General features: G+C 52.4%; 1 protein-coding gene, 1 long non-coding RNA gene and 1 pseudogene across 3 annotated transcripts in view; 2 read left to right on the forward strand and 1 right to left on the reverse strand.

Moving 5' to 3' along the window:
• The first annotated feature begins 1,145 nt into the window (after window positions 1-1,145).
• The window catches only part of LOC116549128 (UL16-binding protein 3-like), a 23,382-nt gene continuing 10,867 nt past the window's right edge, over window positions 1,146-13,660 (forward strand). The window contains exons 1-3 of one of the 2 annotated variants that reach the window (XM_032274480.1): window positions 1,146-1,274; window positions 4,532-4,795; window positions 5,021-5,296. In XM_032274480.1, the coding sequence (XP_032130371.1) occupies window positions 1,190-1,274; window positions 4,532-4,795; window positions 5,021-5,296 (625 nt within the window). In that variant the 5' untranslated portion in view covers window positions 1,146-1,189. Of the gene's footprint in view, window positions 1,275-4,273; window positions 4,796-5,020; window positions 5,297-13,660 lie in introns of those variants that run through there. The other variant, XM_032274479.1, reaches the window with a different exon arrangement.
• Window positions 5,931-8,939, forward strand: LOC116549133. The gene is made up of 2 exons (XR_004267715.1): window positions 5,931-6,128; window positions 7,339-8,939. It is a non-coding gene; the product is annotated as an uncharacterized LOC116549133 (long non-coding RNA).
• LOC116549127 lies at window positions 11,242-12,106 on the reverse strand (annotated as a pseudogene).

A 13,660-nucleotide genomic window follows, 5' to 3' on the forward strand; every position in this document is an offset into this window, starting at 1 on the left:
AGTGATCATCCAGGGACTGAGCAGAGGTGCAGGTGCAGCCATGGGCTTAGGTGTGGTTGGCCACAGTGGGGTATGTGTTGGAACCAGATGCTCGGTGCCACAAAGAAAAATCAGCACCTAGACAAATGATCTTTCAGCAACGCAATTTTTACTTTCTGGACTGAAGTAAGGGCACTCTCACTAGCCATCTTGCCAAGGGAGTACAATGAACAAAGGAAAACACATACATTTATCCCTTAGGCATTTGGGGTCGTCCTTACTGCTGCATCTGATTGGTCTCGGTTGCCTGGAGCCAGACCTCACAATCTAAACTAAAACCTGATTAACACCTTAAAACTTTTCTAAACAGGTGAAAGCAATGGAGGGCTGGGACATGTCTGTGAGCATGTCCAGCACAAATATTTTGCTTAAAGTACAAGGACATAGAATGTACTACTGCCTGTAAGTATGCCATGTCTAACAGCTGCATAGCATAGGACCTAACAAAGTTATTACCACACTTATTCTTCAACAAGAAAGCAAACTTTAAGAAGGAACTTTTCTGCTTCCCACAACCGGGAGCAAAGTGAGCCCCACGCAGGCATAGGCTCCTCCCTCGGCTTCTGCTCTCCATGGAAACACAATTGATCACATGATTGATCAGGGTAGGCCACTAGGGTTTTCTTTTGTTTTTTCCAGAAGTCATAAACGGATATAAAATATACTCAAAGACCTCCTCATGCTTTTAGTGGAGAGGCAAAGCAGGTCCGCTCTGGACCGGGGAAGCGCCTGCGACCTGGGCGAGAAGGGCGGGGACTCCCGCGGAGGGAGGCCGGTGTCTCTGGCGCTGGTGGTGACCGGAACACACCGCGGCCACTGAACATTCCTGTGCAAGTTTCTTCACCTTCTTGTGCATCAGTGTTTACACTGGGGAAATAATAAATGCTGTGTGGAAAGTTTAACGAGGCGGTCAGAGAAGGAACAGTGGCCTCGCAAACGCGCAAGCGCAGCCGAAGCTCCCGGCGTGCAGCCGCCTGGTGCCGCCCCCGGCGCGGAGCGGCCAGCCAATCAGCGCTCGGCCAGCTCACGTTCCACGGGGAAGGGTGGGGCGAGCAGAGGCGAGCTGCGTATCCCCTTAAAGGCGCACCCAGACGATTCATTCGCTGGTCTCGTTGATGGAAACTCTTCTGCCCTGCGGTCCAGGACCCGAATGGCAGCCTCCGCCAGCGCCTCGTTTTTTCTGTCCCTGCCGCTTCTGCTCCTGCTGTCCGGCTGGTCCGGGACGAGGCGCGCCGGTGAGTTGGCGGGTGGAGCCCAGTCCTGGGGGGCTGTGGACTGCAGCGGGTTTCAGAAAGGGGAGACCGGCGCGATCTCCCCGGACTGCGCCCCGCCATCACCTCCGTTCCGCGGGTCCTTTCCGCCAGGTTCGCTGCCGCTTGCCCCCCAGGCCAGGAGGGTTGTCAAAGTCCGAAGAAGAGCCTCAGGAGGGTGGAGGGGTCAGAGGGGTGCAGAGGGCGAGGTGGGACACGGATTCCTGGGGCAGCCCCACAGCACCACTCGCTGTCAGGAAAGAGAAATGAGAGCCCCTGGAAATCCAGCTGGGGTCAGGACAGGGGTGAAATGGAGTTCCACAGGGACACGATGACAGACACTCCCACCAGCCACAGGCCTGCTCTGCGCTAACCCTCCCTCCACCGCACAAACCCTCCAGCACCCCCAGGGCTCCCTGCCCTGGAACTTCCCCTGGCGCTTTCCTGCAGCCACTCACCTGCACCCAGGGGCTCAGCAGACACTTCCCACCCCTCCCTCACCATCCACTGCCACCTCCAGGTCACATCCTCTCACTCCCCACCTCAGCCCAGTCCTGTCATTCCACAGGCCTCCCTTACCTCCCCATCTGTGAAGGGGTCCTTACACCTCCCGACCAACTGGCACCTTCTCCCCCCTTGCCTGAGGACACCCCAGCAAACACACCCCATGCTTTCCACAGAACCTAGTGCAGCAGGGATGGGAAGCACCATTTCCCCAGGATGACCCTGGGAACGCTGGTGAGTGGAGGTGACCACTTCTGCCCTTAGGGCCCAGACCCACCTGTTCTTCCTACTGGGGAGCCAGGGTCATAGAGAATAGTCACTGTACAGACAGGAGTTAGCAAACCCTTTCTAGAAAGGAAGGGCTGAAGGCACTGTGGTCCTTGCTTGCATGGATTCTCTGTCTCTCTGTCAAGACCTGTCCCTTTGTAGAACAACAGCAGGCAAAGCAACCTGGAAATAAAAGGGAGACCACATGTGGACACCATCCTAGGTTGCTGACCCCAGATGAGGGCACCTGCTGTGTCCTGGCAATTGATGCCCCATCCCCTAGGGTGTCATCTCCAACTGTTGTCAGTTGAAGAGTCACAAGTGTGTCCTACCCTGCCTGTGGCTTCTGGGTGGTGTGGATGTGATGGATGTGAGTGGGGGTCCCATGATTCGGGGCCTATTCTCCCCTCCTTTGCTGCTGAGTGGCATCAATGATTCAACGGGGCCATCAGCAACTCTCCCTAATGTCTCAGGTGTGAGCTGAGGGTGAGGGGATGCAGCCATATGGTGTCCGCGGATCGGAGCCAACTGCTTGTGCAGCTTCTTGGTTCCCTGTGGCCCTGCTCCTGCCCATCCCAGGAGAACCACCTGCATCTTCTCACAGTCAGGCCTACCTTCCTAATGACCTAGAGGGTGAGGAGCACACCCTGGGATGGTAGCTCTGAGGCTGCGCGGTCACTGCCCTCCCATAGGGAGGCCCATCCCCACCAGGGCCCAGAGACACACCTGGAACCACTTTTCAATGAGGAGATTTTGCAGCTGTGAGTGGCACAGCCTTGATTCTGAGCACTGGGGACCCTGTTGTGATTCTGCAGTTGGAAATTGCCATGAAATCCACATAGCACCTTTTCCAACCACACATGCCTCTGGGATCTTAGGGAGTCCGGGGTCAAATAGCCGTAGTGACAGGGCCAGCCACACTCCTCAGTCACAGACTGTGTATGGCTGCACCCCAGCTCCAAGAGCAGGGTTGAGTAGTGGCAGGGAGGTCATGTGACCAGCACAACCTGTAATAGGTACTACATTAACTACAAACTCTATCCATTCCTGGTACAAACCCAGGAAATGTGAAATTACCATCAAATGGGTCTATGAGCACAGCACATCTCTCTAACTGGACCTGACACAGGTGTCCATCCGTTACTTATCCCCAAATGCACCTCATGAGTAACACGGGAGCAAGCGAATGCGTCAGATCCCTGGGAGGAGGTTGGGTCGCACAATGTGTCCACTAGGCGTGTCTGGGTATTTGCTGTTTCTTGCTGTACAGTTAGCAGAGTGAATGCCTGTCTGGCTCCGTGGGGAGGCTGAAGCAGTCCCTGCAGTTGCTGTGGGTGGAAGGGGCCCACCAGGGGCTCTGGGCTCTTCTCCTAGTCATGGACTCTGGGTCTGAGATGTGGCTCAGTTGTCTCAGTTGAGCAAAGGAGCTCGGTTATTTCCTGGGGTGACTACTTTCAGCCTCCAGGTCATCCATCCATGCATTTTGTCTTTGTTTGCTGTAATTATTTAAGCCTAGCAGTAGCCGTGTGGAGTCTCCATCTCTTTTGGATCTTGGACCCCTTTGTTCTATGAGCCATGGGCATAGCTTTGTATGGCTGAGGTCCCCAGCTGGCATTGGGACTTCCCTAATCATTTCCATCATGGCACCCTCCTTCCTCCTGACAGTTGACAGCCTCCACTTGAGATCTGTTATTTCAGGATTTTCCATCCCCATTACTGCAGGGCGCTCATTTCAGGACCAGCATCCCCTACCCCCAACCCCGGACTTCAGCAACAGGCACCCCTGAGCTTCATGACAGTCTGCTGCCTTCTCCTGGGGCCTTCTTTATATGCTGGGTAAACAGGAGTCCCCCAGGCTTCCCGTGAGCACAGAGGACGGACAATGTTCTGGATTTTCATGCTGCAGCCACTCTGGCATGGGCGCTTCTCTCAGCCTTTTGTTCCTTCCTCTACAAGCCGCCACGTAAGAGCTGGGTTTTTGTTTCATGCGGTGTGGGTCATTCCTTTTTCCAGGGTCCCAAGGGCAACCCACTAGCAGATGAGAGGCACGTTCCAGGGAACCTACTGTGTCATTACCCATAATAAATAAACTCACTCCTCCAATGTTGACTACATCGTACCCACTGTGCCATGCTCCAGCATGCTCAGGGCGCCCTCCCACACTCTCCACCTCCCGCAGTCCACCTGGGCTGCTGCCGAAGATGCTGCCATCTAGGCCCTTCCACCTGTAGCAGGCCTGGCACCTCCCTGGCAAGGTCCTGTGCTGACCGACGTATGTATAGGCCTGGGCAGAGTGCGGAGATGGACACATTGGTGACCCATGGTTCCTCCACAGACAGAGGCCACTGCCCAGGAAGAGAAGTCCATGCTCTGGCAGCCCAGCCCTGCAGGAAACCCTCTTGCTGTCACAGTGTTTGGGGTCTTTCCCCGCAGCCCAACACTCTCCAGTGTTTTTTTCTTTTTTCCCATAGACGCTGACTCTCTCTGCTACAACTTCACCATCATCCATCTGCCCAGACATGGACAACAGTGGTGCAAGGTCCAAGGCCAGCTGGATCAGAAGAATTTCCTCTCCTATGACTGTGGCATTGACAGGGTCTTATCTGTGGGTCGCCTAGAAGAGCAGCTGAATGCCACAGATGGCTGGGGAAGACAACTGGAAATGCTGAGAGAGGTGGGGCAGAGGCTCAGACTGGAACTGGCTGGCATTGAGCTGGAGGATTTCACCCCCAGTGGTGAGTAGAGGAGACCGAGGACAGAAGGGAGCAGACTGTGGGCTCAGGGGCTGCACCGTGTGTGGGGAGAAGACATTAGACATGGGGCCTCCATGAAGCCCAGCAGCAAGGGCAGGACCTGGAGGAGACAACAGGGCCAGATGAGAAGGGGCTCAGAGGAGGAGGACGTGGGGCAGGGAAGGGAATTTGTAAAGACCAGCGCTGATCTCTTTCTGATTGGGGCAGGACCCGTCAGGCTGCAGGCCAGGATGTCTTGTGAGTGTGAAGCCGATGGACACATCCATGGATCCTGGCAGTTCGGATTTGATGGACAGAGGTTCCTCCTCTTTGACTCACACAACGGAAAGTGGACAGTGGTTCATGCTGGAGCCAGGCGGATGAAAGAGAAGTGGGAGGAGGACAGGGAACTGACCGCGTTCTTCCGGAAGGTCTCCACAGGAGACTGCAGGAGCTGGCTTCGGGACTTCCTGATGAGCAGGGAGAAGAGGCTGGAGCCCACAGGTGACTACAGGGGAGCACTAGGAGCGCCTGGAGATGCCGTCGAGTTACAGCCTTGTCTGTCGGTGTCTGTGGTGGGTGCGGGTGTATGGGTGTAAGTGCATATCAGTGTTTGTGCGTGTGTGTGTGTGTGAGTGTGAGTGTGTGAGTTTGAGTAAGAATATGACCCCTCATGGGGGACTTCTTTTGGGGGCCCCTGTGCTCTCCCAACCTCCTCTCCCTTCTCCCTCCTGACTCCTCTTCCTCGCTGCCCCTTTTTCTCCCCTCACTGTGGATTTCTCGCCAGCCTCAAAACTATGGGCATTGTTGTGTTTCTAGACCTTTTTCCTTGGATTTCCCTCCTCCTAGGATTCCTTTGCCTTTCCTCTCCCCTTGGTCTGTTTCTGGAAATCCACCAAAATCACCTTCAATGCCAACCTTGAGATCCTACCTCTCCCTACCCTCGGGCATCACCTCTTCTTCCGCCACAGCAGGAGAGTGGGCTGTGCTGTCACCTTGCTTCCCTTGGCAGCTGTGTGAGCTCCGTGAGGACAGGGGACACCCCCTCTCCCTTCCTACCCCAGCACCTGTCTCTGGGGCTGCCCCATAGCAGGGGGGACAAAACCTTTGCCTTGTAGGATGACCTGGGGTGGCAGGAGTAGAGGAGGTGTGTCTTCACATGTGGGGCCTGGGCAAGGATTGTGATGCTTGTGTTTCCATTTCAGCACCGCCCACCGAGTCCTCAGGCACAGCCCAACTCAGGGCCACGGCCACCACCCTCGGGCTTTGCTGCCTCTGCCTCATCCTCCCCTGCTTCCTCCTACCTGCATCTGAGGTGAGTCCTTTAGAGTGACAGGTACTGTGGGCAGAATTGGGAGGGAAGCAAGAAGCAGGTGGGTGAGGAGAGAGGATGGGAAAGGAGAATTCCAGGGTCCCCCGCCTCCCCATGGCCGGGACCTTTCCATCCTGACATGAGATAGGTGAATGAGACCTTGTGTCGCTTCTTGGCAATGACTTGGGCAGTTCAGCCCTGAGTTCTGATGGATTCTCACCTTCAGAGGCTGGAGGGAAAGGAAGGGGCCCATACCAAGGCTCAGGGTCTGTTTAGCCAATTCAGGCCTGTTTCAGAGCAGGTTCCTATTTGGGAAGGGTGGTGGTGTGCGGCCCGCAGGCAGCAGAAACTCAGATATGGGCAGTACGCACAGTAGGAGAGGAGCAGCATGGCCACTTCACCTTGGATGTCAAGGGAAAGGGCATCCCTGAAGAAGGCTAAGAAGAGAGTGATCTGGGGGAATCCCAGGACGAGGGGGCTGTGAGGGCCTTGGTTCACCCATTCCAAAGGCCACATTCCCAGAGAAAGCAGCTTGGGTCCCAGCAGTTAAGGTGGAAGGTGAAGAGTGGAGTGTGTCCAGGATGAGGTTTAGGAAAAGGCCGAGCCACTAGAACCCATGGGATTGCCCGCAGGGCTCTGCGGCAGTGCCCCTGCCCTCCCGCCTCCTGCACACTCCAGACCCTGAGCCAGCTGAAGGCCCTGCCTGGAGCAGATGGACGCAGACAGGGAGCTGAGCTGCTGCTGGAGTTCCATGGTGACCACTGAGCTTGGCCAGGAATGAATGGGGCGGGGTGGGTAATGCTCCATTCAGAGCTATGGGTGCAGCTCCCAGGGTGAGGAGAGGCTGAGAGTGAAGGTGAAAGAGCAGGTTTGCCTGAAAGCCCACCCAAGGCCAGGGAACATGGATCCAGAGACCGCTCTTTGGACAGGACGCACCAGGTCCTCTGGACCCTTCTGTGAGAAGGAGGAGCAGGCCCTGAGTGTGGGTGCAGACCCCTCTTTCCCAGCCTCAGTTCTGAGCCCGTGGGCTGTAGCAGGGCCTGGGCTGGCTCTGTGATGTGGTGCAGGAGGGAGGAGGTTGGGAAGCTGCAGAGCCAGGGGGAGGATTGGAGGGAAAACATGGTCCTTATCTGGAGGAGAGGCTGCAAAATGGGGAGGGCCTGGGAGGGATCACCCAGGAGAACAGACCCAGGTTTTTCTCAGCCACTTAAACCAACGCTTCATCTTTCTGAAGGTGGAAGATGACGCCAAGCAGCCCCTGTTAGTCTGGTCTGCCTCCCGCTCTCCCTCAGGGAGGCCGCCTGTCTACTCACCGCTGTGCCTTTCTGGACCGCCGGGAGGTCAAGCCTTGGCAAGCCCACAGCCCGCAACAGACGATGAGGGCATTGGAGACCCAACCTCTCATGCTGCTCATTACCTTCAGTGATGGTCCTAGCAGCCATTTTTCTTCACATCCTCTATCACTTTCACTTGGTGCTAATGGATGGAATTCCTGCACAAGTTATAACTGGACAAGAAATCCCAGCAAAAAAAAAACATTTTCTTTCTACTTCGTTGATTGTGGGAAAGCAGACATTTCTCTGAAGCAGGACCTCATTCTTCCAACTGGTATTGCTAGTAAAATCGCATGCTGGGCTTCAGACCTCAGAGATCCGTTCCATGCACTGACCAAGAATTCTATTAATCCTTTTTATTTTTACGGTGTTTTACATTTTCTCATTCTGTAAAACGTATTGGAGGGAAGTGGCACAATCATCACTCACTGTAATCTCACCTGACAAAGGTCTAATATCCAGAATCTAGTATCTACAGAATCTTGTTCAGTATCCAGAATTCAACAAGCAAGAACAAAAAATCCAACTAACAAATGGGTAAAGAGATGAACACTTTTCAAAAGAAGACATGCAAGTGGCCAAATCATCAGATAGGTGCCAATCAAAACCGCAGTGAGTTACCACCTCTTATCTGTCACAAAGTCAGAGATGGTGGTGAGGCTGCAGAGAGTTGAAACAGACGCTGCTGGTGGGAAAGCAAACCTGTTCAGCCGCGGTGGCAAGCAGCTTGGAGATCTCTGCAAGAACTTAAAATAGAACTACCATTCGACCCAGCAATTCCACTTATGGGGATATGCCCAGAGGAAAAGAACACATTTTGTCAAAAAGACACCTGCAACCGTATGTTCAATGCAGTGCTATTCTCACTAGCAAGGACACAGAGTCAATCTCAGTGCCCCGCAACAGTGAACAGAATGAAAACAATGTGGTGCACAGACACTGTGAAAATCTATCCAGCCATTAAACAACAAAATCATGTCCTCTTCAGCAACATGGATGGAACGAGAGGCTGTTATCCTAAGCAGACTAATGCAAGGACAGAAAGCCACATACTGCATGTTCCCATTTGAAAGTGGCAGCTAAACATTGAATTCACATGAACCAGATGCTGGAGATCACTAGATGGGGGAGAGGGAAGGGGTACCTGGGCTGCAAACCACCTGTTGGGGACCCTGCTTACTGTTCGGGTGATGGGATCATTGGGACGCCAAGCCTCAGCCTCCCAAAGTCTACCGTGTAACAGCCCTGTATGTGTACCCTTTAATCTATAATATAGGCTGAAATTAAAGATGAATAAATAAAAATGACATAAGGCCAGAAAAAAATGGGGTTAACTGACTGAGAGAACTCTGCACTATGAACCCTAACCCAGCTCAAAAAAATAAACTCCAATAGTTTAAAATAACCTCAAGTTGTGTGACGATAATTGCATAAAAGTTATACATGTAAGTGCCAAACCCTAAAATTAAACATTGCATAATGAAATTACACATGAATTCCATCTTGTTCTTTATAGCCTTACTTTTTTTTCCATTTTCAAGTGCTATGTTTTCTGTATCCTCAGGGAATCCTTGCTGTCAGCCTTCTCCTTCTGCACCACACCCTCCGTTTCCGCTGTCCACCTCAGCGCTTCCTCCGGCCTGGGACTGTGGCTTCCTTGGCATTGAAGGCACAAGAGCTGCATTCAGTCTCCGGAGACAGGAGGGGCGGGGCAGGTGGTGGGGGTGGTCTCGGCATTGCAGAGGAACCTCACAGCTCAGGCCCTCTATTGCAGAAGGCTGCGTTTCTCCACCAGCTTAGCCACAACCAAGCCAACCTTGCCTCTTTCCTGATTGGCTTTTTTCTCACTCTTCCTAACTTCTTAAAAATGTATATTCTTCCACCTAACGTTTCTTTCTACTTCTTGTCTTTACAATATATTCAGATTTTTTGTGCCTAGAAAATACTGGTCTCACCATGTCCTAAGTTGCCATCTAAACCATAGTGAGTGATTTGACAAGAAAGAAGCCCCGCCCCAATCGCTGCCTCTCATTTCTTCACTTGCAGGGTTCCTACAGCCTCAGCACCGACAATGGGCTGTACTGCGGATGCTCCTCTGAGGAAAACAGACAGAATCCCTGCTCCAGTGTGGACAGCAGGTGAACACAACCAGCAGGTGCATTGCATGGGATGTAGGAAGGTGACAGATGATTCAGGGCACAGGGAACAAGGTTGTGGGGAGGAAGAACAGAAGGGGAGCCCCCAGGTCCTCAGTAGCCCAAACATGAAGGTCTATCGAGAAGGTGACATGTGAGTCCTGGCTTCAAGGAGGTGAGCATTCCCGTGGGAGGCAGAGGCCTTGAGTGGTCCAGAAAAATCCAGAAGGTGTCTCCGTAACATTTTTAAGGCAACACTAAAACAAAAGAAAGGCTGCTCGGGGGCTCACACCTGTAATCCCAGCACTTTGGGAGGCCGAGGTGGAAGGACTAGGAGGTCAGGAGATTGAGACCAGCCTGACCAACATGGTGAAACCCCACCCTACTAAAATTACAAAAATCAGCCAGGCGTGGTGGCATGTGTATGTAGTCCCAGCTACTCAGGAGGCTGAAGCAGAAGAATCGCCTGAACCTGGGAGGCAGGCATTGCAGTGAGCCGAGATGGCGCCACTGCACTCCAGCCTGGGCACAGAGCAAGACTCCATCTCAAAAAAAGAAAGAAAGAAAGAAAGAAGAAAAGAAAGAAATACCCAAGAATATATTTATTAAATAATTAGTACCAATCAATAACTATTTATGACCTGGCAATTTAATGACCATTTAAGAAAACATTTCACATAAATTGAAAACGTAGTATATTTACTTCATTCTTTTTGTTTGTTTGTTTTTGAGCTGGAAGGGCTGGGTGTCATTTATCAACAGGAGTTTCTACACATTTGTTTCCTTCCCGTGGTAGTTTCCTTCCCAGCGCAGGCACAGGGCCCTGGAGAAGGGCAGTCTCTGAACCAGGGAGCCAGGAACGCAAGTCAGACACATCTCTGGTGGCAGGTTCAGCCCCAGCAGGATGCGATCCTTCAAGTTGGAATTCCATTGGGTATGAGAGAGGGACCCAGGTGGGGGTAGAGAGGAATCTTCAAGGGGGCTCACATCTCAGTCCAGGCCTCCTCACTATCCAAGTCCATCCAAGATTTAGGATTCTGGGGGGCAACAGTCAGGCCCACCCACCTCAACAGGGACAGATTCTTCAATCTGTGCCCAGTTCACACACACCTGCTGGTCACACAGCTAAAGAGAATCAGCCTTATGGAAAGAGACAGACTATGTCCTCTCTGCCCCTCCCCGGCACATGTATTCCGCGGCATCTGCGCAGGAACTGCTGGGAAGATGGAGGCCTGCCTTCTCAGTTCACACTCATGTGCCTCATCTGCAAATCTTCCATCAGCGACAGGATGGAGGCCACACGTGGACCCAGGAGGACACCTGTGCTCCCCAGTCCATCACACACTGCCCTGCCTGCAGGCTGCCAACTGCTGGTGCCAGACCAGAGCTTCAGCAGGCCCTGAATTGGGACCTAAAGCCAGTTTGCACAGGCACTCGGCAATTTTTGGTAGGGAGGTGGATAAAAAAGGACATGGATGTGAGAAGAATGAAAGAGTCATTTGATAGACCAATTAGAGATATGAAGAGATTTTACCTTTATCTCCTTCACTGTAAGCCAATGATGAAATCTCACCGTGAGTTCTGTGCAGGGGGCAGAAGGAAGGCAGTGTTAAGAATCATCGGGTCTGTGACCCAGTTGGCCCTCAGAGATGCAGGCAGAGTGGGCCCTCACTGGGGCAGCTGGAGGAGCACGAATGTCCCCGCCGGCAGGTAGGTGGTGTTCCAAGAGAGAGAGCGTGACAGCTGGTGTGCGATGTCCTCCGCTGCTTCCAGCTTGTGCAGCTCCATCAGGCCGTCCCGTGTGGTGGCCAGTGAGTTGACAATCAGCTCAGCTGCCTTGGAGTCACCCTCAGCAGAAATGATGGCCGCCTTTTTCTGCTCAGCCTTTTCCACAACAAATCTGGCCCTCTCCGTTTCCTGCTGAGCCACCTGTCTGGCTTCCACTGCTTCTGTGAACTCCTTCCCAAAGCTGAGATCTGCCAAGGACACGTCAGCCAGGATGAGCCCAAAGGTGGCTGCTCGCTCTGTGAGGTCGTCCCTTACCTGCCTGGGGAACAGCTCTCTCTGGGGGATTAGTTCTCCAGCATCAAAGGCAACCACCACTGACTGAGGATCTCAGTCCTAATGGACGGCAGCACACACTCATCACAGCCTTCTCCCATGCTGGTGGAGATGCCGGGAAGTTGGCTAGGGGAGGATGGGGAAGCTGGCCAGGGGGAGGACAGGGAAGCTGGCTAGCCACGGGCCGGAAGAGGACATGCAGTGTGATGGTGACATTCTGTAAATCTTTGCTGCCAGTGATGACTGGCACATGAGGTGGTTGGAACAGCAGTCAAAGATAATTGGTTTCTGTCCTATGGAATGAGAAAGTGAGTCCCTTCCCCTCCACAATCTCCTGTATTCCACGGAATCCATCAAAGATGGCGGCTCTGTGCCCAGCATCCACATTATATAAAGCGGAGCTCAGCACACCTCCCGACACAGCTAAGGCCAGGCCAAACTTGCCAACGGACTCAAACACTTTGGCAACCATGTTTTCTTCTGCTGGACTCTCTCATACCTGCTTTTATTCTGAACTGCACGTCAGCTCCCCCTATTTTATTCTCAAATAAGCACAAGTGTGTACTAGTGGACATGGGTACCTGTTGGGCACTGAGCAACTTCCCAAACTTTGGAAATAGATTGGACACAGCTGCCCTCATTTCCTGTTTCATACCGATTTTTGCAGGGGATCGTGGTTTTTTGGATCACAGCAACTGTGATCAAAGGGCTATGATGAGAGTGTGCTGCCGTCCATCATGACTGAGATCCTGAGTCTGTGGTGGCTGATTTTTTGAAATCACAGATTGTAAAAAATCACAGATTGTAAAAATACCATGTCATCTAAAGCAGTGATATGTTGAAACTATCAAATACCTAGGACTAGCACTTCTTAGTGGTGTCCAGCAGATGGCACTGCTTATCTTTTAACTATTTCCATAAGCCCAGAGGATTTGCTCAGTGACTTTGTGCCCTGAGTTCCTGGGCACACAGCTTGTGACATCATGGTGGATGAAGGAGGGATCCTTAAAGGGTTTATTTCTGGGGGTTGGGGCAGTTCCTCCCACCCTCCAGATCAAGATGCCCTGAGGGCAAAGAGCAGAAGGGTGCACTCTGGTGGCCCCGCAATTCTGCCCCAGGGGAGAGGTTTCCCTTCTGCTGCAGCAGAAACCAACAGGATGCTGCTTCATACCAGAACCCAGGGGACCAGAAGGGGTCTGAGTGTTTCAGATGACAGAGTGACATTCTGCTTGAAGTCCTTCAGAAGTCCTCCAGAAGTCCTCCAGGAGCTGAGAGCCCCCGAGATGACAGGTGAGTGGGTAGAATGGGACATCAAGACAACTCTCGAGATGACACGCAGTTTCTTCCGTGTTTTTATATACGTCTGTGTGTGCACGTGCATGTGCATGTCTGTGTCTGAGTCTCTGCTTGCAATTGTGTATGTGTGTGTGTTTGTGTGACAACATGCATGCATAAATGATGAATTGATTTCCTGGTTGATTTGCTGTGGAGAGAGATAGGGCCTCCACAGGAGTTCCTGCCCATCCCTCATTCCCTATCTTCCCTCCTGACATTCTCTCCTCCCTGTGGAAAGAATCTACCCCAGTAACTGAGGCTTCATTGCTGCAGACTTCTCACAGCTCCCCAGAGTTCTGTGATATTTGCACCCCAGGCCTCCTCCTCATGCTTGTCCCTCTGCCGGGTGCCCTGTCTTCTCCTCCCACCTGGCCACGCTGTATTCTTTGTGGGTAACCCCCCATATAGGTACCGAGGAAGGAGAGCTAAGCAGAACCCTGGCACAATTAAGACCTGGAGAATATCTCAGTTTATAGTGTTACTACTCAGTTATTCCCCTTTATACAATCCTCTCTATATAATCATGTATTAGTTCATAGAATGAGTGCCTAAAGAATATCTTACCCCTCAGTTATTTCCATATATGTATATATATATAACTGTATCTTAGTTTATAATCAGAAGAATGCCTACAGTAGATACAATACAGAGCATGAATTAAGGAATAAGCAGCTTATAATTGGAGGAATGC

Source organism: Sapajus apella, unplaced genomic scaffold (genome assembly GCF_009761245.1).
Source record: "Sapajus apella isolate SASKATOON/1434 unplaced genomic scaffold, GSC_monkey_1.0 scaffold6, whole genome shotgun sequence".
Lineage (NCBI taxonomy): Eukaryota > Metazoa > Chordata > Mammalia > Primates > Cebidae > Sapajus > Sapajus apella.